Here is a 27,159-nt window from a genome sequence, read left to right on the forward strand (position 1 = left end):
AAAACAAACCTGTGATTTGAACTCTGCCTATCTAGTTTCTACATATATTTTGAAGACATTTGATCGACTTGAGATCAGAATACAAGCATGTTCTTGCACGAGGCCCAATATATTACATCGTTCATTCTAGAAATACACGTCTGTAAGCTTTAACAAATTTCTGGAAATGAAGGGAGTTCGATATCTGGAAAGTAAAAACGGTTTTAGACAGCATTTGCTTTTGCACTTCAAAAATGTGCACGTACCCGAAAAGACTTCACTTCCTCAGTACACCAATGTTCAAGGTTAAAGTGGACTACTACATCATTGCAGCATCACGAAACAGCAACATAAATGCCCTTCAGTGAACGTCACAATGACATGATGATTTGTTATGAATCGTTGCGTTCACGAGGATCACATATGATTAACTCAATCTAAATTTCTCAAAATGATTCATAAATCCTTTATTGTGAGGTGAGTGACACACGTTTCTGTCCACACGGGAACGTTTCCACATGTCAAGATGAATTACATTTTTAACGATCGGCGTGGAAGGGAGATACGCTCGAAGCTCTTCTCCGGCCAAAACGTGCGTAACCCTCCTCAAATTCTGTTGGCCAGGACCTTTTCTCGTTCGTGATGCTGTGCAGGCCGCTCAGAGCCTGGAGTGTGCAACGCGTTCCCTCCCCGACCCAAAAGGCCTCACAGGAAGGAGAACACGACAAAGGTTCAACCGACATATGCGAGCAGGTCATCTGTTGCCCTGGTAACGTCGCTCGGAGGCCGAGCCCCCTCGACGTGCTTTTTGGCTGGCAGCGTTTCAGGTGCTGACATTTACTTTCATTCTGTTTGTCCGCTCTCCATTTTTAGAAGACGGCACTTGTGATACTAATTGTTATGCCGTTGTACAACCGTGATGTCCTCGGTTTACAGCAACGTGGCTCACTTTGCTTCGAAAAAAAAGAGCCAATGAAAAGGCAGCAACGCTTTTCTCTCCAAAAGAGAGTGTTCAGCTTATATTGGATTCATGGTATGTCCCTATACGGTTTGGTTTCCCTCCCTTTTTGCGAGATTTTTTCTTACGGTAACATCTGGATTGCATTTCTTTGAACTTGGCTTTGAAGACAGGACCTGCTGCTCTGTTCCGTCGGGATGGAGGCGAGCGCCAATTCTCTGGTGAAAGATTAAATCCCTGAGAAGATGGAAACCTTTTTTTTTTTTTTTTTTTAAAGCTATACTGTATGTATGACATTTGATGGGACATTTATCAACCTAATGCGATTACAGGTGCAAAGCTTAAAGGGACATTGAAACATGTGATCACTTAGCACGATGACTGTAACTTCTTTGATATATTGAGTAAAGGTGTAAAGCTTTCAGAGTATTTGAAGCCTTTCGATAGAGTATCTCTTCTGGAGTATCTCTTGCGTTGCCGGCCGGCACCACAGCCACTTCCTTCCTCTATTGACTCCTTCCCTCTTTTCAGTCTCGGTTGTCCCCCAACATACGCTAACAGTGTCGTGTTGTTTACCCGTCTTCAACGTGTAAAATGTGCTGAAGCTCAGTCTGGTGAGCTGACAGTGTCTCAGCTGGCATCCATGTGAAAATATGTAGGACCATTTCCTTCTTTTTTTCAGCAGTTTCCTGTGTTCTCAAAAGGACAGAGTGTGGGTCTTAAACCCCCCCACCTCCTCCCTCCAAACACACACACACACACACACACACACATACTCGCACATGCACACACACAAACCCATTTCCCACTTTAGAAAAAAAAACAGACACACCCAGATTACATCTGGAACACACTCTCTCTCTCTCACTCGCAGACGGGACAAAAGAAGAACATGAGGAACTTTAACTTCCACACTTTCTATTTCGATTGTTCGGTCTTGTTTTTCTTCTTGGCTGGTTGGGAACAAGCCGGGTCATTTATTATACATCCATCACCCTGAGCACTCACACTGCTGGGTGAGATCCTTCTCAAGAAGAAGGCAGCCTGTTTTAATGTTCACGCGTTTAGCCAGAATTAGGAAGGACTACGCTTGCAACCGATGCCATGAATGCCTGGAGATATTTTAATTGAAATGCTTTTGAGACCTTGATACTTCAGTGATAAAGTGGTACATACTTTGAAGTATATTTTCTGTCAACTTTAATTTTTTTCCAATGCTGTTTTGAGTGAGTGTCCAGCCTTGATTTCTTCAAGGAGCGAGGGCACAATATGAAAAACTTCACTCACTAACGCAAAGATAATCCGTTTAAATGTGCAATCAGGAGTGCACATCAACCAAACACATAACAAATCAGACTGTCAGTTACAGGAAATATTCTATAAATGACAAACAATTCCATTTTGTAATGCAGCGCTGCCTGCGCACAATCTTTTAAAGAGATCTGAGGATTTAAGGCCTCAGTTGGGATGATACTCCGTGCAGATTAAGTTGCATGCGGTCCCACAGGAGATCCATTATCTCGTCTATGTTTGTAAAATGTATTTGAGAAATGTATTCAGATTAGGATTTATAGGTTGGAGCGTGCAGACTAGAGCAGTGACAACCTGTTTCCTTCCTTAAACCCACCACTCACAGTATCAGTGTGTTTCCTTTTAGGAGTGAAACAATATATTTTAGGACTTCCAAAATGTTCCCATTGACATCTTTGTTTTGAGGGAGAGTGGATGCACCTGTTGGTGTCCAGCTCGGACAAGGACCAGGAAGCTAGAGCAACAATATTTGTATAATGAGAGTGACAGCGGTTTAAAACTTTTCCTCCGTTAAAGAATCAATGTCATCGAAACATGAAAACAATATCAGCGCTGGCAGAATGAGAGAAGCCAGTGTGGCCTTGTGAGACAATTGAAGATGCATACAGTCTTAATAGATCATTTAGTTTCCTCAGTTTAGACCTGCACACAATTGTTTTGCAAGAACGAGAAATTTGACATTTATCATTATCACTTTGCGCCTGAACTTAAACGTCATCATATGTTTTTGTCAACTTTTCTTTTATAGCCAATGTCAGAATCTGCAGGATTCACAGCTCTCAGGTCAGAGATCACAGCTCATGTGTGAAGCCCAGATAAAAGAGAGGGAAATAAGGCTTTCTCATGTACACAAAGAACAATTCTATGAAATTAATAATCATAAAAAACAACAGAAAGTTGTGGTCGACGGTTTTATGACTGCCGAATAAGCACCTCCAAGTCTTAATCTCTTAATAAGAAAAAAAAAGTAAAAAGTAGATGAAACCAACAATAATTCAATTTATCTTTTGCCACGTCTTGGAATTAATTCAAAATTTGCACTAAAATTGGTTGGAAAGATGTTTCAGAGTCCAACCAAATTATTACAAATCTAAAATAAAATACCATATTCCTAAACTTAGACCACCAGTGAAGGGCTGCGAGGATCTCTGTAGGATTACCAAGCCTCTTCCATGCCAAGAATCATTTTCCACAAGCTGCAGACACGCGACGGATAAACAATGGGTTTGAAAATACAGTCTCCAAATGTTCATTACCCTGGAGAACAACACAATTTGTACCTTCTACTTTAGGCATCAGTTTCCATTCAGCCACGTAATGAGCGTTGATGGTGAGGTCGCAGGAACAGCTGAGGGGAATCCAAATCCTAATTAGTCCCCTGACAGTGAATCCATATCTATTGCCAACGCACTCAAAAACGAGAAGCGTAACACATGGAGGGAGAAATATGATGATCTACAGGGATTACATTTTTTAACTGGCGGTTATATTTTTAGAGACTCGCGGCTTCGAGGGTAAACGATTAATTTAGCTGGCCAGACACACACAGACCACACGCCACGCAATATCTCTCTCAGAAAGTCGCTTCACGTCTTGTGGGTCGTGGGAATTCCTGCACGAGAAAGACGACTCAAGCCAATGGCGCGGTAACACTTGTCAGCATGGTTTCGGCTTATCTTCTCTTGTTGCCACCTAAAGCAGATTGTACTTGCACATCAAAGCCGGGACACAAATTCATTCCCCACATCTGTGCGCTGTTACTCATATACACCTGCTTGATTGAATTAAAACTGACCCACTTTCCTGGAAATAAAGCAATGCAGGGGGAAGGGCTCTGAGCAGCCAAATAAACACAGACAGTCCTTCCATTTTTGGGACGATTGCACATTTTGAAGTTGCAGATCTCCACGCAGCGTTGCAAGATTGCCTTCTCGGAGGAGACGAGGGCTCGATTCATTGGGAAACCGTTAAGTTTTCTGTCTTCATTCCCCGCCGATCACTGTAAATGAAAACACTGCTCGCGACAAAAAGCATCTTCGTCAAGTATCCCGGGGTCTTGTTCAGTGAGGGTGAAATGGAAAAGGGTGATGGGCAGGCAGTTGAGGGCAAGCTTTACTCAAGACTGTTGTGTTAACAAGGGAGCCAAAGTCTATATTTATCAGTCCATGTGCTCCAATCCTCCCCTTTTGGCCATGAGCTTTGAGTAGTGACCGAAATAATGCGATAATGGATACAAGCGACCAAAATGAGCTTCCTTCGTAGGGTAGCTGTGCTTAGCCTAGAGATGGGGTGAAAGTGAAAGGCTCAGAGTAGAGCTGCTGCTACTTCTTGGGGTCAAAAGGGGCCAGATTAGGTGGCATCTGAGCAGGATCCTCTTGAACGGCATGTCCGTGGGTAAGAAGCCCCCCCGGGGGAAGACCTAGAACACGCTGGAGAGATTGCACACCTCGTCTGGCTCGGGAACGCCTCAGGGTTCCCCGGGAAGAGGTGGAAAACACTGTCGGGGGGAGGAACGTCTAGAATTCCCGGATAAGCCTGCGACTCGGCCCCCAGATACGCGAAAGATCATCATGGGATGGGTGGATGAAGAGTGCCGCCCAGAGCAGAAAGGTGCCTGGTCTTTGACTTTATGTGTTGAGCCACCTTCAAAACCTTCACATTGAGTCCGAGCACAATTTACAAAGGAAAGTGTAGAAAACGACTTGAATGTTGTGACTGAGTGGATTCTGTTGGGGTTTTTGCATAATCAGCCAGTGTCTAACTTTTTGAAAAACTAAAATAACAGGCGTTTATTCGACTATTTATCGACACTTCATTGCCACAGTTCTGAAAAGCTAAGGGAAAGCCGCTGTTCCTATACAAAAATGTTAAAAAATAATAATAAAAAAGCAGGGTGTGCAGCATGCTCCAGGTCCAAATCTAGTCCTCGGAAACTTTATTTTGAACACACACAGGAAGTTTCCACGGGCCGTCCCCAGTGCAGACACAGCACATAGGCTGTTAATTCCATTTGATACCACCACCAACTCCCATTTCCTTTCAACAGTTGCTGCGAGTTTGTTTAAGAGGTTGAGTTGGCTCGCTGTATCTTGTTTCACACGACGCTCCACTACCACTTGAAGAGAACTTTGGGATGAAGAAGATAATCTCTGAGGAATAATTTGCGCAAAGTCTTAAGAGCGGCGTGACGGAACATATCAGAACTTTTACTTTCTATGTTGGATGGTTGGTCCAGATTATTGTGCTGGCATATATGTCTATAGGGCAATGCATTAGGTGCTTTAAAGCTAAAACAGTTATAGGAGGACTTTGCATTGCTTTCAGCCACTGATGCCTTGTTACTGTCTGAGTGACATGTACCCAAACTGCGCTACACAAACCTAAACTTTTAGGTCGAAGAGTTCAAAAGGGACCGATTTGACCAAAGAGACTCGTCCATCTGTATCTGTCTCTTAGTTTCTTCGCTCCACCTTTTCCTTCCTGCCCATTCCTTACCGAGCGCCTTGAGGACACACAGCGTTCTCATCTTCACTCACCACACCTACGTTTTACAGCCAATGTGTGTTCATCCTTCAAGAGCCTCTCATATTTTCCATTCCAGGCTCGACCCATATCATCCTTTTTGAAGTCATCCAGTTCACTTCATTAACTTCCTCCAGGTTTGTGCTCTAGAGAGGGGGCTTGTAAAACAGGAAATACATTCTGAGAGCTAGAAAATGCAACGTCAATCTTGTGGTATTTTGTGCATAATTAACGGTACAAAACAAACATGAATAGGGATGGCAAAGGGAATCCATGAAGGCCTTTTTTCATTTTAGGCTACCATTCAAAAGGCGGTTGTCCTTGAGGTGTTTTCTTCTGCTCTGCTATTTGAAGCACTCGATATGCAACACTTTGTCGTGTATTTTGAACTTAGAAACCTCTCTTATACAGACAAGATATATTTAAATATGATGTGCAGAAGATGGTGATTTAACTGGATGGATGTGAACACATGCAATACTGTAAATGCTTTTGAGAAGCCACTCTCAAATATATATATATACAATAAGTTTAGGATATTGTACTCCATGGCTTCTATAAACCCTGGATAACAAATCATGTCTTAAATAACATGAGAAAACACATTCAACTCGACATTTTTGCATTTAGATGGTTACAAAAATTAAACCTGAATACCTACAACATGCGATCATTGAGCTGCACTAGAACATACGACTACCAGACCCACAGAGAGGACATTATTTCTCAAATCTAACATACTCATTGTCGCTCGGATAAAGATTGTCACAGTATCGGTAAATCGAAGGAAACAGATTGTGTTGAACACAATGAAACATAAATCATATTGAAGCAATCATTTGTGACAAAACGAGGCCTGAATAGACTCATTGTCTTTTGTGTGCGACAGAGTTTAGATGAACATGAACTGTTCGGCTGCCAAGACGCAGTAAATATAATCAGACCGGGAGGAGGAGGAACGCGTTGCCCTTTAGCGTTTAGCTGCTCGATGACGTCGACAAACCAAATGTCAAACACTGTCGCTGGTTTCAATAACTTCAGCAAAGCCCCAGACATCAGTGTCAGAGGAGGTCTTTTGGCCACCGATGCGATCCATCTGGATCATTCCCATGGGCCTTTTCTCATCTGCCGCTCCTGGAGTTCAACCTACGACTATGATGTGTATATTAACAATGGATGGATGTGAAAATGACGAGTAGCACTCTATTCTGCAGCTCCCGTCGGCACTAAAACGGCTTCTGGTTTCTTACAGCTCAATGTTCACACAACTTCATGATTCCCAGACGTATCAGACAGCTGTTTTCACAATGCAGCTCTGATATGGCACCATACGTTACAGTACCTATCCAGCGTGACGTGAAGGATAGTTATGAACAGAGGATCCTCTGTTGGCAGCTTGAGACACAGATATTGCTGACTTGGCGAAGCCCAACACAGAGATTAAAACACTCTTTTCCGTGGCAGAGGAAAGTTTTGTTTGTGAACATGAGCTTCTCCCTCCCAAAGCCAAAGGTTTAAAACCTGTGATGTCATGATGACGTCTGGAGCTGCTCAATGCGTGGGAGAAGGAGATCGTGGAGTCACTGAAAGTTTGTTTTTTTACTGCTTATTCGATTGTGATGTTCTCATTTCTGAAACATTAAATGAACCCAGAACATTCTCCTGGCTGCTGTCAATGTCATGTACGTATATCTTCTTTCTCAATTCATTCATTTTGGTGTAGTTATATCAAGCCCATGATGCGTTGTAATGCGTTAAAACGATGTGTTGTGCTAGAGCATTAACCTGAAATGGGATACAGCACCCAAAGATCCACCCAAATATCATATACTGGGAGCACTTTGAGTTTTTTTTTTGCTTTACTTTTAAGTACTACCACAATGTGTATATGTTTTTTAGCCACACATTACTTCAAAGATGGCAGTGTGGTTCTGTTGGTCCAAAAGAAATATCAATGATAAATATTGGAAATAATCCCATGACATTTGCGACACACGTCAATGTTGATTTATATGATATGATCATATTAATCATCCTCATGGCTTTGGTAAAGCCATGAGGATGGAGATGGAAATGGCGCACAGGAGATGCTCAATCTGCCAGAGCCCCGTGGTCGCTCTGGATGGAAAGCACTCGCTTTTTAAAGTGAGGAGACCGAGTAATCTGACGAGGCAGCCGGTTAAACTCCCGATGAGCCCGGCTGTAGCCTCAAGTCCTGCAGTCTTTTTTTCTTTTCTTAATAAGCTGTTTATCTGGCTGCAGATTAAAGACCAATGATTCGGCCTTTGCCATAAGGCAATGTCAACTTCAAGACTTGCAATCCCATCAACCCTCTTCCCCAGCCTCCAGGGGGCAGTATTCCTGATCTCTCCATGGCGTCGCTACCCCTTTCACAATGAGGTGTAAGCAGCAAAGGCACTTTACATTTCACTGTATTGAGCACTGTGTAACACATGCATTGTTCACTCTAAATGAACTTTACAACCCAATTCATTGAGCCGTTTCTTGACACTGGAATGGGCGTGCTCTGATAGGCCCCGCCCACTCCGAAACGGACACAGCATTAGTTTATGAAACTTGCAGAATTATTAACGCATAAAGCACTCTGAACACTTGTGAACACTTTAATTCATCTCCTGGTGCAGTACCGAATACGTGCATTATCGTTAATGTTTAAGTATTTATATACACATGTTTTATTCCATCTATATATTTAATATTCTTCTTACTGCTAACTTTGAATTTTGTTTTATTACCGTTCTACTCTTTATTTATAGTACTTGACTTTGATCAATGCTGCTGTAATCCTGTAATCCCCCCACTGAGGGACTAATAGAGGATTATCTTATCTTATCTTATATCCACTGATACCAAAACACCAAAATCAATTAATGACTTCATATTTTGTGCGTGCTCATTGAGTGGGGGTGGTTGGACTATTCCTGGAACCCATCAGAACCCGTAAGCACTTGAAATCGTGGGTGTTTTTTTTTTTTCTCCATAATCTAACAGTGTGAGAGCAAATTCTATTTTTCCGTGAGTTGACTGTCACTTGAAGTGGGCTCACAGGTCACGTGAGTCATCGTTATGATGAGTCATTCATGCTGCAGTGCTGGAACTAACTCTGCGTCAGATACTCAGTTTATTTCCTACCAAACACTCGATTAGATATCTATTTCTTGTCAAATTCGATAACTTTATTGTACAGACTCACATATAAAGCATCCAGTTAGCACGATTGTTTCATTTGCGTGACACATGTGACAAACCGTATGATACAAAAAGCTACAACTACGTCTTCTTACTTATGTTTTTCTGGAGATTTGAACCACTTCACATGTTTTTTTCACAGTAGACGGATCATTTTTGATCCGTTGCAGTGGAGATGTGCGTGTTTACATACAAGCTTAGCCTCCGTTATGCTTTCATAGCACTTTCCGGACTTATCTGGGGGATGAAATCATTGTATATCAACAGATCTCCACGGCCAGCCGAGTCTACTCCATTCACTGCGATACACAGCTGAAAGCTCCGGTAGAAGAAGCGATGCTTTGTTTGGGCTTTGTGTGTCGACGGAAAACTTTGTCGCGCAAGAAGAAATATTTGATTTTTTTGCACTGTCATGGTTTGGTATTTGGCCTTGGAGTCCGTCACACTCGATATGCCGTATGTGAGGATGCTCTGGGTGCCTGGAGATTAAGATAACTCTTAACCGAAGGGTTACGCAACATTGTTGGTGGGATTATACGTGATTCTGTATGACTGCGTGAAGCAGAGTAAATATAATGTTATTTTGCGTTTTTGGTATGTTTGCATCATCGTATGTCTGCGAGGAACGAGGACTGAGGCCCAGCAGTTATTATTTCATTATTTTAATCATCTAATGGAAGATTTTCACAGTTTTCCACATCAGCTTGTTTTGGCACACCACTTCAGTCGAACAAGACGGAAACCAAAAGTCAGTCGCACACACTCGATACACTTGCTATATTAATCATGCCATTTTTAAAATGGAATTTTACCTCCCAAGTCTGCATTTCCATCTCTGAGTCACACATCTGCACTTAAAAAAAAACCAAACTCATATCTTGAAAGGATGCGTTGTATAATCACGTGTCTTCCTGATGTAAATACAACCTTTTTGAAGTGGCCCACTTCGGATGAAAGCTACTTTGGCAGGAAGTTAAAAAGCTCCTTAAAGTACATGTCAAATCAAAGCAGTGATGTAGAAAGTTATAGTTAGTTGTCTAGATTAACTAATAGGTTCCCGTTTCTGTTTTCTCTCAAGATTTGACCCGTTTGCTTATATAAAAAGATCTACTTGTCTTATTATTTAACACAAAAACTAAGTAAATGCTAGTATAAGCCGAAAATACTTCTTTCATGCGGTTTTTAAACAGTGATATACTTATAACTTTGTTCTTTCTTTCAGTCTGCAAAGCTCTGCAGCGCCCCCACAATGACGTCAACATCAAGTCAATATCATTTCCTTAAGTGCGGTCAATTGCAACCAAAATTACAGAAAATAGAGCAGAGATGTTGTAAACATCACATCCTGTGTTTACAGACATCTCTTATCAGGGAATGTGCAGGAGATTAAACACGGGGAGACTTATTCTGTTCCCAACTTGGAAATACAAAGCAGTACGACTCAGGAGACCAGCAGATATCATCATTAACCATAATAATAATAACAATAATTTCAACTTATATAGTGCTTTTCAAGATACGCAAAGACGCTGGGTAATTGTTCATATTGCAAATAAATGCAGATAATGCATTTTTAGTGCATCCAGCTGATCGCTGCCCGTCCCCATCACAGCTCACGTCAGTGCATCTATGACCTGCTGGTTCCTGACCTGCTGCACGCATCCTGCTGCACGGTAAGGCGATCACGCTTACGCTGGTATGCGGCTTATGTTCTACCGCGTGCCACCGACATGGACGTGCGACACGCGACACGGTCAGTATTAATAAACTTTGAATAAACAAGCGAAACGGAGCTCTGAGGGCTGAGTTGCCCCTGGAATCAACTGACGACGACCAGGAGCTGGTAGTCTACGCTTACATGTCTGGCATCCTCAGTCACGGCCAGCAAAATGCCGTGTTCTTCTTTATAACCGCCGTGCTTATGTCCAAACAAGCGACTAATACGCCCATTACATCCATCTGCTGAGTGAATTTCACCGGTGTTTTTCACTGTGAAAATGTCAGACTTGTTTTTTGTTGTTTTTCCTCCGAACCAGATTATATTCCACCTGTGTTTCTGAGGAGCCTCGACTTGGGTGTGATGCAACTATGTCATCATGGCAGCTGTATTTCTCAGGACCAAAGGCAGCCGAGGGCCGAGTGAGAAGCTGTTTGTATGAGCGGTTCTCACACGATGCTGCAAGCAGGAATACATTTTCACTCAGGAGAGACAAGCCAGACGAAGGAAAGAGGATCGCTTTTTACAGATATTCACAGATATGTGATGATAAAGTCGCTCGGACTGCGATCGAGGGGCATTATGCGAAGACTAGTCGGAGATGGGGATGTGCAGGGGTGCGTAACGGGAACATGAACGGACTGAAGGTCAAATTCACCTCGATGAAAACTGTGGAACCAATTGTGGCTCCGGACCTCCTTTTCCCTGTGTTTGAGTCGTCGTAGGAAACCCAAATTAATTGCAATACTTGTGTTTATTGTATGTATTTGTTCAACAAAGTCGAATAACTATGAACATTCAGCATGATTTGAGCCAGATTCCCTAAAAAATGCCTCCTCCAACGGTCAATAGGACACTTTTTTGCTAAGATTAGGACCTGAAGAATCGGAATCTGCAACAAAACTCACAATAAAACAAAACCTTGGCCTGATCACATCATAATAATTTAAAGAGCCATCTCCTCCAGTCATGTTTGCCATATGGCTCTACACTGCTGGGCCGTGACTCATGTTGTTAACTCATGGACCAGCATGCGTCCAGGTGAAAAAAGATGAAATATATCAGGTCAATTGAGTCTTATTCTAGTGCACAATGTCTGACCTTCTTGCGCTCAAGAAAATGCACCGCAGAATTGTTTTTGAACATTTCCAAATGGCCGCCCGTCGACACACTAGCATGGCTTACGTTTGGGTGAAAAACAACTATCTCTACAACAACAAGCAAAGAGGGTACCCACACTTGGAGGCAGTGGTTTCTCACAATTGCAGGAAGACTCTTTAGTGCTCGCGGCCCGCTCGCTGAGGAGCAACCTCGGCAGACATTTCCTCGTGCGATAGCAGAGCTGCAGTTTGTCTTGTTAGCAGACGTCCTGGATATTCGGCTCCATAAACAAAGCCACGTCTTCCCCTTTTTCTCTACTTAACTGGTAGGATGTGTGTAAATTGTTGAACATTCCAGTATGCATTGCTGAATGACAGATTTTTGCTTTGCGGAGACCTTGTTTTGTCTCCGCAAAGCGAGAGGAACCAATTGTTAAACAGTGGATGAAGCCGGACTCCAAGACAACATCCATTCGGTTTAATGTATGAGAAACCTGTGAAATAAACGATACATATGGGTTGCATTGCCTCGATCAGTCAACTCCACTGGAACGCGTTTTGCAGCTGAGTGATCGTACCCACAACACTTCCATAACTGGTCAATACGAGAGCAATTAGATTCAGTCTGCACATCGATTGCTTGTTTGTCCTCCATTCATCTTTTGTATGTTGTCACAAACTGGCTCAAAGGAAGAGCAAACTATGGAGACCACACGTGATTATTTACTGTGTGTGTGTGTGTGTGTGTGTGTGTGTGTGTGTGTGTGTGTGTGTGTGTGTGTGTGTGTGTGTGTGTGTGTGTGTGTGTGTGTGGACTTCCTGTGGCTGAGAGGTTGTCGATCACGTCTCCATACAGTGAAATGAAAAGAACAAACAAGCAGTGTGTGAGTATACGAGTGTTTCAGATAATTGTAGTCCAAGTAGCTCCTGAGTGCTAAACTCTTGGATTAACCTTTTGGGAACTGTGCGTGAAAATCCTCCCGCTCCCATTTTAAGTCCCAGCATGCCCCATTCAGACAATCTTTTGGCATAACATATGTCATTTTTCCATTTTTGAACCGAACGACACAGTTTTTTGACTGAAACTCCTTCCTAACAGGCCAAGGTTTTGTTTTATTGTGATTTTTGTTGTAGATTACGATTCTTTAGGTCCTAATCTTTCCAAAAAGGTATCTTATTGACCGCTCCAGGAGGCATTTTTTGGGAAATCCGGCTCACATCATGCTGGATGTTCATAGTTATGATGAAAATATCTTTTAAAACTATTTTTTTTTCTGCAGATATACATTTTTTTTTTCCCAAGACTTTGCTGAACAAATACATACAAGGGTTAAATAACATGGAAATGTCATTATTTTTGCAAATAGCAAACTTCCTTTGATGATGTTGCTCGATGAAATGTCAATAAATCATTGTTTAAACATTTTTATATCGCTTGTTTAACATCGTGAATGGCGTTTTCTCAGAACTTGAACTCATTGAAAAGAGGGTTTTGAGTTGATCTCGCTCATCGCTGCGGCTGTGAGTTGAGCTGCTGATCTCTTCCGAGTTCCAGGCGACAGATTTAGCAAGGAATTAAATCTCTAAACCTCTGGTGTCAAATCCAAGGGCACAGGAAGTATGACCGTTACAGCACACGGTGGGTGTATATCCGTCGCCATGGACACAAACGCACAACAGGAATGGTCTGCAAAAAGGCCACAATATGCAACAATTAATACATCTTAAATACATAGCAGAACTACTTCCTTCAGTACGGACGTTTATCTGCACTGCGCAGATACACAACAACTACTATTCACACACATTCAAACACAGAAACATGAACATATGATACACACACATGAAGCCACACACACACACACACACACAGGGCTCTTATTACAAACACGCAGAAGCTATGTCAAGGCTTACCCTTCCATTCTCACTTTCTGCAGCGTCCGTGCCGCTGTTAAGACACACCTGTCATCACACTCCCCGACGTCAGCTGCCAAACAGAGTTTTACCGCTGATGTGCGATACTCCTGAGCAGGGGGGATGTATCCAGTTGAGCCCACTTATCTATAGATATTTAAGACAAAACGGGGGATGGACTTTCCAGTCCTCTGACAACTCACAGTGATTTTTTTTTCCTTCATGCGTACATTTACCACATTAACACAAACGTGTATCCTGTAACCTGCTTTATCAAGATCGAATTTAAATGCTCCCTTCATGCACTGATGGCGCGGCCTTAGTGGGCAGTTTTAGGGGCCAGGAGGCTTCCCAAGGACACTTAGAAATGGACGACGCCACTCTACGTCCTGAGCCACGGCACCCCCCCCCCCCCCCCCCCCACACCTTATTTTGAAGCAAATACAAGTTTAAATCCCAAATGAAAGCAGCGCTCCTAACTGTTTATCTGCCAGTCGGGTGAACAATGTGACACAGCAGGATGCGTACGTAATGACTTTGTTTGCACGTGCATGTGGTAGATTGCAACTGCAATCAGTAAGTTCATCAGCAGGTTTATCACAACCACAGCAGCCGAACCCAAAACTCTATTATGATGCTGCGTTCCAGGCTGCTGTGCTTTGGGACGTTTCCAACCTCATGAATTACAATGAAACGCTGTTTAAAGTCTGTGATCCTTCTGCCCCGACTCAAGTTGTCTGACACACACACACACACACACAACAATGGCAATTGCTAAACATTGAAATGACAAAAAGATTGTGTGGAGGCTGCACTGCTGAGATTTCAATCGGGACAAAGAAACATCCGTCGCAGTCGGCCGTGGTTTTAGTTTCCACATGGCACAGTGCACCGGCAACGCTTGGAGGTCAGAAGTTGGCAAATTTCAACTGGGAAAATTCCAACCTACTTTTTTTACATACACTGGCACGCGACCCCGGACACGTCCGAAACTGACCCTCGAGGGACTCATAAGGTCGAAGCTTAAGGTCACTGACAAACGCACTGGTATTTGAGAAATTGGGAGAGGGAATGTGTCGTCTTCCTCCCGTACTGGTCTCCTCTATTCACAGGGTCACATGACCTGGCTCCAACTTCCTGCCACGCACCATGCATCAGATCTGAAGGTGCAGAGCTTCATAAAACTCAAATATGATCAAATATGTCAAAATAAAGAAACTGGCAGGTGACTCGCCCTCTCTAATCTCACGGAATCTAATCTAACTCATTGAATATATTTTTTGGAATATATCTGTATGTTGGGATGAATTTATGTTTGACTCGATTGACTGACAAAGTGTTGCATTGATTGTTTTGGTTTATTATTATATTTTTTACTCATTTACCTGTTGGTTTTTGTGTGTGTTTTCTTTCTTTGTGGCCAATTTGGACAGACACATTTTTTGTTTCTTTTTTTCTTCTTACCTTCGAGTAACGTATTTTCCTGTTGTAGAAATAACAAAATAAAATATCAAGTATAAAAAATGAATGAAAAAAAACTCCACCCGCATCTCTCTGGAACTTATGATCATATTAACCAAACATAGAAACACAATTTCCCCTCATGCTCTAAATGTTCATTACTCTGTTTATTATTCTAAATCATCATTGACTCAATTAAATTCCCTTCCATTGAAAAACAACAGCATAGCGTCGCCTCTCCATTCCACATCCCGTAAGCCGAAGCCCCCCCCCCCCGTCGGGTGTTTCCCAAGAAATGGTTTGGGCTTGGTGAACCCCTCACCCCGCTCACAGGGATGAGAAGAGCAACAGCGAGACTCTCAGATATCTGCACCTGTCAATGCTGTGAACCCAAGGAGGCTCCTGCTGGGACGCTGTGGAGTATAAAAAGAAGTTTGTGAGGGTTCAGAAGGAGATGGAGAGAGACACAGTGAGGAGCGGAAGAGCGCCGGGAAGAGGTCAGATAGCGTCCGGCTCCATTTCCTGGTGCACTATTATTATTGCATTTTCACAACAGGGTGAATAATCGACAAGGAAATGAAGCGTACACAACGTGAACACAAATAGTTTGGGGTGTTTGCAACAGCCCGAGTACGCCGCTTGATGCAGACGGCGGTGTCTCTTCCAAACGTAAAGACAATATAATTGTCGAGATATTGTAGGCTCCCAGCCAGCATGTCCATGTGGAGGCCGTAGGGTTTGAATACGGGCTGCAGATGAGGGTCCCAAGTGGGTTTGTCGAAATGTATTGGCTCCTGCCATCCCAGAATGCATGGGTTTTATACTGACTTTTATACTGACAGTGAGATTGAGAAAATATGGTTTTCATGGAAGTCAATGAGGCATTTTTGCCCACGAAAATGTGCAGAGGGAGAATTTGACACGACATGAAAAACCCACTTGGGACCCTCATCTGCAGCCTAAATGTAAACCTTACGGGCCCCACATGGACATGCTGGCTGGGCTTGATACAAATGGTGAAGCAACACTTCAAGCCTCATCCGTAGTGTTGCAACAACTCAGCTAAAAATATATATTTGTCTTAAATTTCTCATGTAAACAGAATAACACGAGAGATCTTTTGATGGGATCAAACCCATGACGTACAGTAGGATGCTAATGGACACTGATAGGTCCTGCCTCCTGTAACTGGTCACACACATGTGACACTTTGTGAGAGACAGACACACACTCCAAAAACTCCTCTGCGGCTCCCTCGCCTGCTGCATGTGAAGATTATCGATATGAAACTCACGAGCCCCAAACAAGGCTGAGAAAATACAAACGCTGATGTAACGTCGAGTGAGTCTGAAAGGCCTGAGACGGCCATTTAAACAGAGGATAATCTAATGTACCCATAGCAACGTAGAGACATTCACAAGCTTGTATTTACAGCATCTGACAGCTCAATGGTCGGTCTGTGCCTCTACCACATCACCATTACATCAGGGTGCAGTTATCTTTGTGTGGTGCGAGTCCTGTTTACCTAATTACTGGTGTCACTAAGGTGTCATTGAGTTAGCAAACAACCAAAACCGAGATGCTGCGATAATGACGTTGTGCTAATTTAGCATTAAACTAAACAAAGTCAAGCCAAAGATAAATGGGTGACCTTTGAACCGGATGATGTCGGACTGTGTTTCTTTAAGAAGGGTGCACGTTCTTATTCTTAAAGGCACTCAACTCAATTTTAGAGCAACTGAAGTTGCACAATATTTTCTGCCATTCAATTCCGATGCGCTAATCCTCCTCGAGCAGACATTCATATCTGTGCGTGAACAGGAAATACTCTCTCGCTGTGAATGACAGAACAATGTAACAGCCCCCATGTTGCGTAGTGTACACATGTATCACTGCATTTGAGGCTGAGTGCAGGCGACAGCCCCCTAAAGCAGCCTTCCCTTTACCAGTTACCAGCCAGCCTTACAGATCCAGGTCACGGAAAGAGGGGGAAGACCAGCCAGCAGCCAGCCAGCAGGGGGAAAAAAAAAAAGACATGAAATGCTTGCTCACATTGAATTACAGGAAAATGTGCGCCTCAAACATTTACGCTCAGGTGACTTGTTGTGGTCCGGATGTACGGTGCCACACGCCGAACTGTGAGATGAAGGTCATGAGGAATGTGATGTCGGCTCAGGCTGGTTGGAGGCAGTGGAGCAGAAGAAAAGGAGCAGTCCAGGGAGTTATAATTGCAGAAAATGGGATACGGAGGGAGAGGGGTGGGGGGGGGGGACACGTGTCTTCGTCCGTGTGTTGTTCCCCAGACTACAGTTAGAGAGTCGTGGATGAACTTTTGAACTCATCTCACAGCGGCTTATGAAATAACTGTACGGACACATTCTTGTGGGGAAGAGACGCGTCGGCATTCAACGGGAACCGTCCGCCACGCTGGTGGACTTCTTTGTTTTAAAGCAGGTACTGGAAAGAAAAGAAAAGACAAGACAATGGCGACAAATCATTAGGGGCTATTTGTGAACGGTTTCTGGAGCACGGGGATGGAGGAGGGTGCGGGGAAAAGTGACAAAATGTGCCACTTGCGCATAATCGAACAGCCCTGCATTTACCCATCTTTTAATTTCCTGAATAATATAACGCTTTAAATATGCCATGGGGGGAATTAATAATGCATCCTCTCAGAAAAGGATTTAATTTATTACATCAACAGCCATAATAATGGATTTAAATGTACCATTAAGAAGTCCCACACTGCCATGCTTTTAACTGTATGCTATTATTTCCAAATCAATGTCCAGTGGGAGGAAATGCAGTGAGCTATGGCACTCAACGGGCGTTTTAGACCGACATTCTCACTCTTGTTAGCTCCAAAAGATGTTATAATATAAAGGAATCACCACTGATGGTCAACATTAGGGGTTCTTGTTTGACAAAAAAAATAAGAATAATCTCATGCTGTGACAAGAGGATTATCATTGAGTCGATAACTTTAATTTATTCATTGAAATTACAATATTGCCATATGAGAACTGTATCATGATACACATATAAGCAGATAACTACCCACCTCCATGGCCAATGATTTGTTTTAACCTCCTTAAAAAGTCAAGATGAGGAGACAATAAATGAGCATCAGAGACACATTTCCACTAAATATATATAACACCATATCATATTCAACTTATAAAGTCAGCAACGTCTATAGTGATCTTTTTTAAACTCTGTGAGGTCGTTGCAGTATTGAGTGATAAGATATACTCTATATATAAATATGTTACTTCCAGGTAAAGATGAATTATGTACGACTTACATATAAACTAATATGTCAGGGTTTCGTCTCTATTGCAACATTACAATGATGAGGTGTCCAGCATTAAACCATTTATACGTGTAAAAGGGAAAGTAGTGAACACATCCTCGCAGTCTCGCTCACAAGAGGGGTTGAGTTAGATCATTTGTATTATTAATGTGCCAGTCATGATCCCCTGTTATCGCATCTTATTTAGATAGTCTTTCCTCAAACTACTCCCCAACAAAGGGATTGGGGATATGAAAAGACTGTGGGGATGTTTTTTGGCAGTGGAGCAGATGTTTCTCATTACAAGGCTCCACCACGGAGCCGCTGAGGTGTCAATTCGGTTACATTGTGTTCTTAAGATTTGGCAGACTTGACTTTGACACTAAAGTCATAATGTATGCAGTCAGTAAGACAAACACGAAGGCTATTAAACGTTTGCATGTCTTCTAAATACTCGTCTAAATGGATTTGCTCGGGTGGTTGAAGATAGAGGAGGGACAGGACCTTTAATAACCTGAGCAGACCTGCACTGGTAACGGCATTCTGACGAGAAGGGACATTAAAAAGATGTGCGATTCATTATCTGCTGCAGAGATGTAAAGCAGCCGTGCACCATCGGTTGTCACTTGTGAAGTTAAGATTTTCATAACAAAATATTGGAGCAACCCTGTACAGGCGTCTGTTGGGGCCTCTCACTCTCTCTGGCCAATCACAGGGAAGCAGCGTGCTTGCTGGTAGGGTCGTTGCCTGTGATTGGTGGAGCAGGGGAGGGAGGCGGGTGGTTACGGAGGAAGTGATGTTGTTGTATGTGAGTGTGGGGGATGCTACGTGGGCTTGTTAGCTGTATGAGCTACTGTTAGCGTAGCGAAGAGCCTCGTTGTAATACTGAAAACATTGATGCAATACACCTGCAAGTTAAGGAAACCAACGTCTACGAGTCGTTACTGCCGACGTTATAGTATGTTTTAAAAATAGATTACTAGCAATGCAATTCTCTGGGGCGGGACCAACCTCCCAGTGTGGTCTGCTAAAAATAACATAATGTTCCCATACAATGACACTGTATTGTGAATTATTTATTGGAGGGAAATGTTTTTTTCTCTCTGGCATTACATTTGTTTTCAACATAGGCCTTTCTCAAACTCATAGTCTGGGGGAAAGAAGGAGGAAAGGTTGGATGGAAAGGTCACCCAGGAGGAAGCTGTTGGTGTCCCGCGTGAAACCAAAAGTCAACATTGACTTAAGCCGGAGATACTTTTGCTTTTTAACCGCCTCCGTTCAAACCCCTGCGCTGCCCCAACCACATGTGCACATACGTGTGTTGCATTTAAAGCCAAACCTTGCGTGTTGCGTTTTCCTTAAAACGTTAACCACGTGATCAAAACTGCGACCGTAATGTGGGAGAAAATACATTTCCCTCGACATATACTTGAGAATTCAGACGGCAAAAGATGTGTGGAGGACACAGGGTTGCAACCTTCACACTAAACCCAACAATAGAGCAACATGTGACAGTGTGTGTGTACAGCAATAGTGTGCTGTAAAGTCTCTCAATTAAGACAAACAAAGTTGACAGCTGGTACTGGTGCTATACTGTATTAGTATGCAGATACACACAAGATAGCAACATTATCTAAATCAGTGAAATAATAAAAAAAGACACATTGTACTTATACATACATATGTACATACCTATGTATATATAAATGTGTGTATACATATAACCAGTTACATTCAAACAGTGAGGAGTCAATGTGGCAGGACTACAAAGTTAAATACAGTACAGTAAAACTACAGACATTGCCCTCGATGCTTTTGTTGTACTTTACAACATGTCACCAAAGTGTCACGGGGGAATTTCACAAACCCTTTACAGAGCCGTATGAAACTCAAATATCGTACATAAAATACTGTACACAACCAAAATAACACAAAAGAGTTAACACATTCGCCAGAAGCCGCTGGCTTTTCCGTAGTTGTGATGCAATCGCCGGCGCTTCATAAAAGATTATGACGCACCGCTTCACGATAAATGACTTGGTTTATGACGACTTCATTGTACACAGATTGATTGCTGAAAATCAGAGCTCTGTGGCGGCGATATACGATATCTGTATGATTAAACTAAGAAACTGTCCCGCAGATCTGACATTTAAGCAATAAGGGACGAGAGGCAGTACTGTATCGTCAATAATGTACTGTTCAAGGGTGTTGTCAATAACTGTATGTTAATAATGATACTGACACCTGTTGCTTAGAGTACTGAGAATAGATTCCTGTGTCTGAAAATTGAGCCTTTGCCTCAAACATTGGCAGCCAACAATGTGTATTTTGTGGAGAAAAATGTCTTTACCAGTTAAAGTGGATTGAAAAAGACAAGAATAACTGACCGGAATAAAACAATTTTAAAAAATGTGGAAAATTGTGAGGATGTGAATTTTCATTCTCATTGGAAGAGTAAAGAAAACAGACTCTTTGGACAGGTGAATGTGGGTCTTGACATGACAGACTTCACCACACTATTTGTTGCAGGAAACATTTATGTCTGTTCTGGTAAATATGGCGTGAACAACAGATGGCAGTGATACGTTTCTTTCTTCAATTTCAAATCCAGGCAAAACAGAAAAAGGTGACAGAGTCCAGCGAGGATGAGGACAAACGCTATGGGCAGACAGACAGAGTAGCTTGTTGCAAGCTGTTTCACTCCCTCCCTTTTTAAAAATGTACAAATAGAACAAACAACTTCTGGATCAACGTCCCACACACGGTCACATGAAGACGGTTTGTCGTTGAATATGCGTCAGAGTATAAGGTATTCATAAATACTGAATATATAAATCATGCACACACACTCATATGTTCAACTTCCCCTCTTCTCAGACACGCAGAATTACAAAAAAAGATATATTACATCAGATTACACACAGCCTGCTTTGTCTAAATGCTGTACAAAGAATGTTTGTTGCAGAACTATTTTTTTTTTGCACAGTTTCTTGTGAGACCTGATAATATCATCACCTCTGAATAAGGCGTGTGTTCAGACTGACAAAAACGTATCGCCCTCGTTTATTTCAATGAGGTCAACTCGCCCCCCCGCCAAAATAAAGTCAAACCTGACTTAACTTTTGTGGCAATAAAATCCAGCAACATCTGGGGACGCACTGCATTTGGCCAACCAAATAGGTGCATAAGTGCATTTCAGGAATGTCCACAGTGCACCTCGCGACCCGAGGAGACGGAGGGTTAAAAAGTATTCTCCCGCTTGGTCTGGTAGTCGAATGTTTCCTCATGGTGTTGTGACTCCCTTTGTGTTTGATAAGTCCTGAAGGATGGGTTTAGATTTTCTCAAATCTATCTTAACACAATATTCACATTTAATGTAAGGTTACCATACAGTAAAAAGTAATTTAAGCACATTTAAGTATGCTGAGTCATTGGTTAGCATGTAGCTAGCTAGCAGGTACTAACTTACTTGATTTGGTGAACAACATTAGCATTAGCTGAACTTCTTTTCTCCTCCAAAAGACTGTGGATTCTGTCCTCACAATGTAGTCGGACGGATTTAATTCAGCAGCCAATAAGCCATTAAATAGTATATGAGTATTGTATTAAAATGGACCTGTGGAATCCAAACCTATCCTTTAAATTTAAAAGTCATAGACGGACGACTCAAACTGTTGCTGGATCATATTTCATTCCCTGCATCTTGAACACAGTGCTGTTTTCGGTCTGAACACATGGTAATGCTTATACAGTGGTTTTATCTAAAGAATCTCAGAGGAGTAAGGCTGAAGAGAGCAGTGAAGGGGAATGTGATGCGTGTCTGTTGAGAACCAAGTCTGCTAACTTCACTGATACATTCAAGTGTAATGGGTGGATGTTGGTGTACATGTGATTTAAAGATGGCTTTGTCGGTGATAATATTGTGTCAACAAGTTACATTACAACCTATCATGTGGTTTACAGGATGCACATGTCACTAAGGATCACTTCAACACGCATGAGAACATTTAAAAAAATTAAGCTTGCAAGCTAATGGTATGATTCTGTAAATCATCGGCATCACCTGCACACGTAGAAACAAACACTGAAACAAACAAGAAATACATAGAACATTTACATGAAGCTGGCAACAAGTCATATTTGACTAATTTTTAAAACATGTAGCATGTCAACTTCAATAAATACTGTATGGTATTTATTACTTTTTTCCTTCAATAAACAATTACACGTTTAGATAAATTAGGTTTAACATGTGAAAGATATAATATCGCCGTAATGTATTTTTATGCACCTGTTAGACGTCCTATCTTCTTTCTAATTTTGAAAATACATGATGACATTAAAATGAGGCAAGCAAAGATTTCTTGGTTTGGCACTAACCATGTCAAAAGAAATTTACAGTGTAACCAAAGGCTTTTTTGTGCACAACATGACCTCCAAAAGGACAGTCAAGCAGTTCATATTCATCCATTTAAAAACAGTTTTTTTTTCAGGCAGAAAGGTCGCAAAAACAACATTGTGATTATCAGAATGCATCTTAGGTCAAGTTGAAGCAGTTCGGTGTCAAATTGGAGACAAAACACAGCGCAGGAATATTTGAGCTCACCGTACAGTTCTGTTAAAAGGTTCTGTGTCCGTGTGACAGAACGGCGGCGCTTTCCTTCAGGTGATTGAGAGCCGGGGTACACAATCCATTTCCTCATTAATCCCGACATTGTTCCTAAAAGAAGAAGCAAGTTTCCCCTTGGTTGACGCTGCGCCCCAAACATGCTGCAGTTTTTAGGTAGGGATGGGGCTGGCAGGGCTACGGCAGGAGCGGTGCAGTCAGGCGAAAGGGCTGTCTGACTTTAAGATAGAGGCATCGGTGTCGTGGCAGCCCTTGCCGTTCATGTGTTCTGTGTGGCCGTCGATGCTGTAGCAGCCCTGTACCTCCGTGATGGAGGACGCCGTGTAGGAGGCTGAGCGCAGGGCGTCCGAGTGGTTTCCTACGCTGCTTCCGAACTGGATGTGATACTGGTTCCAGTGCCTCCTCAGAACCGCTTGGACCTAACCAAAGAAATCACATAGCACATGTAAATGGGTCTGCTAATGGATCAGTAGTTAATACACGCTTCATTCATTGACTGTAATATTATCTCAATCTCAAACAAAGTGTATTTTCCAAATTCTTAGAGGGGTTAACAGCTAACTTGACTTGTGGAAACAAACATAAAACATGACTGACTAATAAACAAGCTACATTTCTTCAGTTAAATAGTACACAAACATTAATCATGCTTGCCTGTCTTCAAAACTTGAGAGCCCAGATTAATGTAAGATGTAAATGTGTCCTTATGAGTTGAACAACAGCCAGGCAAAGTGAGCCGTGTTGTTGTCATAGTAAGCTAGCCAGGTGTGCTAACCACCGTACATAATGGTTAGCCACAATAGATGGTGGTTAGCCACCATACACATACACATGTTAATGTGTCGTGGTTAGCCACCATACATAATGGTTAGCCACCATACATGGCGGTTAGCCAACATACATGGCGGTTAGCCACCATACATGGCGGTTAGCAAGCAGGCTAGCTGTCTCCCTATGCTTCCAGTGTCCATGCTAAGTTTGGCTAAAAACCAGCTCGATACTTGTTGCGAGATGATGTTGACGAGACTGGGGATTATCCTTGTAAAATAAGCTCAGGTTTATCTAAACACTGTATGAGACAGACGTAAAGCTCCACTATGTGTTCACCTTATTAACATCATTCAGTGGGAGTAAGACAATCACTTCAGGCGAAGACAAGTTATTTTGTACGCAGAGCAATCGCCTGAATAATTTATGGCAATCAGTGTACACTCCCTGGCTGTTTGCTATCAGTAAACAATATTTAGTCCACAGCAAAGCCTTGGAGGACTGAGCTTATCAAGACACTCTGCTTATCCACCATCCTGCTCGCAGGGTCATGCAGAGGAAGCTGCCTCGTCTATCCTTCATTACGAAAGGGGAAGTGTGGATGTGTGTACTATATATACACAATGTATACATAGTGAAAGGGCTAGCCAAATCTTACTTCTCCGTTGAAAAAGCAGAAGATGGTGGCCACCAGCAGACCCTGAAACACAGAAAACACAACACATGAAGAAGGGAGATGATAATTACTTAAATTACTGGTCTTAAGCATCAACCGTTACTCGTTTGCAGGCGGCATTTTAAAACCTAAAGGTGGACGTGAAGCGGAGAAACTGACTAGATTAAACTGAATGAATTTTGAGAGCTGATTCCGCCTGTTGCTCAAGTCGCTCTTCCCACACTGCCCGCGGGCTGGGACAGCTCAGGATGATCAGATAACACCTCACCAAACATCCAACTGATTTCATCCCCCCCTCACAGATAATTCATGGCTTCCTTCCTGCTGTTCTTGCCTGCGCTACAACAAAAACAAAGCCTGGTCAGAGGCCAACGGGACTGCTCAACTCCTAATGAAAGTTAAGACGGGGTTTATGTCCAGGCAACGGTTCATATGAGTAAAATAAATGTCTCAGGCTTTGGAGCCAGGCGTCATTAACATGCAGCCATGTTTCATAACAAATGGTTCACATGTTACAAGGACTTCATAAATAGTGCAGAGGGCAGTTCAGCAGACACTCAACTTTGAATAGCGTTCTAAAAATATACTCTGGGCATGCATTTTAAAGAGCATGACATAATGCACAGCTGTTTATGCGTTCATAAAAATGGAAATGTTGGAGGAAGCCGGCGACAATCGCTCAGCCACAACTATAAGACCCATCCCGCAGTCTTGGTGTCTGGACAAGTCAGACCTTCACACTGGCCACCATCTCACCTGGTAATGCATCAGTATGTGCATAATGTAGTCATATATCTCCGAGGACACCCGTCCCTCTGGCTTGTAGGGGAGCAGGACGTACTGGATTCCCAGAAGAGGCACCAGGATGAGGGTGGCCCTCACGGCTTTCATGTAGAGACTAGACTCCGCTTGGTGGGTCACCTTCAGTTTGGTGATGAGCACTCGCACAATGTTTAGCAGAAAGAACAAGTTGACCTAAGGGTGGTAGCAGCAGAGAAGGGGGTATCAGTAAACCAGCATTATGCATTAGCTGGGGTCAGCTGGGTAAAGACTTACGCTAGGATAGAGTGTAAATTCACCCTTTACAGACTTAAAATAACGTGCAATAATATATAGATTTTGGTACATCCTGGCATAGGCTGACTCTTGCCACATCCTTTCATTACTACAATGTCCAGTACAAATCAAGTAAACAAAAACATAAAATCCATTCTAAGCGAAACAACCCTAAGACCTGTTGTTTTGGGGCCTATAAACACATCCAAATCGTTGTTTAAGCACTGAACATTTAGTCCTGCGTTAGCGCTAAGGGACGAGCTTTCTCTGAAGAATGCCCGGCTTTGCTGATTAGGTGAATTCCTAGAATCCGACGCAGGCTTGGGGACCAGTGGGTGGATCTTTAATGGGGCAGAAACGTTGATTTCGCAAGATAAAGGCAATTGTGCATGCTACGAAAACATGTCCCGGTTTCAGACCCCCCACAGTGTCCACTCAGAGGAAGCAAACATTGTTCATTGTGCAATAAAAATAATAATAGTTAAGCAAGATAATTATGGAATATATATGTTATTATTGTGATTGACTTGTGAAGATTCTTACCAAAAGAGCAGCACAGATGGGACCGTGGATGATGTAGAGCAGCGACGTTTTGGAGCTGATCCAACAGCTTCAGCCAAAGAGGAAGAAAAGAAAAGGAACAACAGAGAAGCGTTTACACAACAATATCACATGACAGCTGACCCACGATGCAGATCAATGGCTTTAATGAGAAATTAATTAGCATCAACAGCTTAGTGGAGGGATTGATTAAAGAAGCTTTCAGCGAGGTTGAACAAGTTATTGACTGTTGCAAGGTAGAAATAAACCTCAAACAATCTTTATCATGTATACATAATGTATTATTACTGTGATATTATGTATATTAACCGAATCAGTTGAATCCCTTATTTTAAACAGATTCCCAAGCAGGATTTTTCTTCTTCTTCTTCTACTTATTTTACAATTTATATTACGATAAGCTATAATACGCTTACTTGTCATTGTAGTAGTAACTTCGAGCAACAGCATGTATGGTAGCTGGAATGAGAGGAAAGCCTGCCAAATAGATAAAGTTTCAGGTGATTAAACATCAACAAATACAGAGTTATAAGAACATAAACAATCCATTTCTGCTAATAAATCCCTCGAAATGCAACACACTGGGCCTTTAAGCCATCCAATCACACTTACTGTAGAGTACAAATATGGTTTGAGGCAATTTCTTATACTACCCTTGTGCTTATAATGTTGTATTTATTTGCAGCTAAACCATGAGAAGGAACACCAAAGCTTGTTTTCTCTGTTTTAATGAAGTAGAATTAAGAGACAGGCTCAGGTTTCACTCCATAAAAAATAATGGATTCCTTATTACAGCAGAGAGAGCGGCTGCCGTCGACACAACGTTATGCTGACTCACCCCAGCCTAAGAGATAGTACCACATCAGGTGCTGCTTCTCAGCAAACACAGCCACCACGATGAGCGTGTGCAGGTAGATTCCCTCACACAGCATCCAGAAGTAATTGCAGCCAAACAGGTACAGATGAATGAACTGGGACACTTTACAGCTCGTCTGAGGAAGGGA

At 42.4% G+C, this 27,159-nt stretch overlaps 1 protein-coding gene across 1 annotated transcript in view; it reads right to left on the reverse strand.

Annotated features, from left to right (window-relative positions):
• Positions 1–19,513: 19,513 nt before the first annotated feature.
• LOC137783100 (calcitonin gene-related peptide type 1 receptor) overlaps positions 19,514–27,159 on the reverse strand; it is a 28,026-nt gene continuing 20,380 nt past the window's right edge. The window contains exons 8-13 of the mRNA XM_068572882.1: positions 26,994–27,147; positions 26,572–26,632; positions 26,138–26,204; positions 25,295–25,513; positions 24,521–24,562; positions 19,514–23,513 (exon numbers count right to left, since the gene is read on the reverse strand). Coding sequence (XP_068428983.1) covers positions 23,292–23,513; positions 24,521–24,562; positions 25,295–25,513; positions 26,138–26,204; positions 26,572–26,632; positions 26,994–27,147 — 765 coding nt within the window. The 3' untranslated portion in view covers positions 19,514–23,291. The remainder of the gene's footprint in view (positions 23,514–24,520; positions 24,563–25,294; positions 25,514–26,137; positions 26,205–26,571; positions 26,633–26,993; positions 27,148–27,159) is intronic.

Source organism: Clinocottus analis, unplaced genomic scaffold (assembly GCF_023055335.1).
Source record: "Clinocottus analis isolate CAN_PGR_092001 unplaced genomic scaffold, fCliAna1.0.p SCAF_12, whole genome shotgun sequence".
Lineage (NCBI taxonomy): Eukaryota > Metazoa > Chordata > Actinopteri > Perciformes > Cottidae > Clinocottus > Clinocottus analis.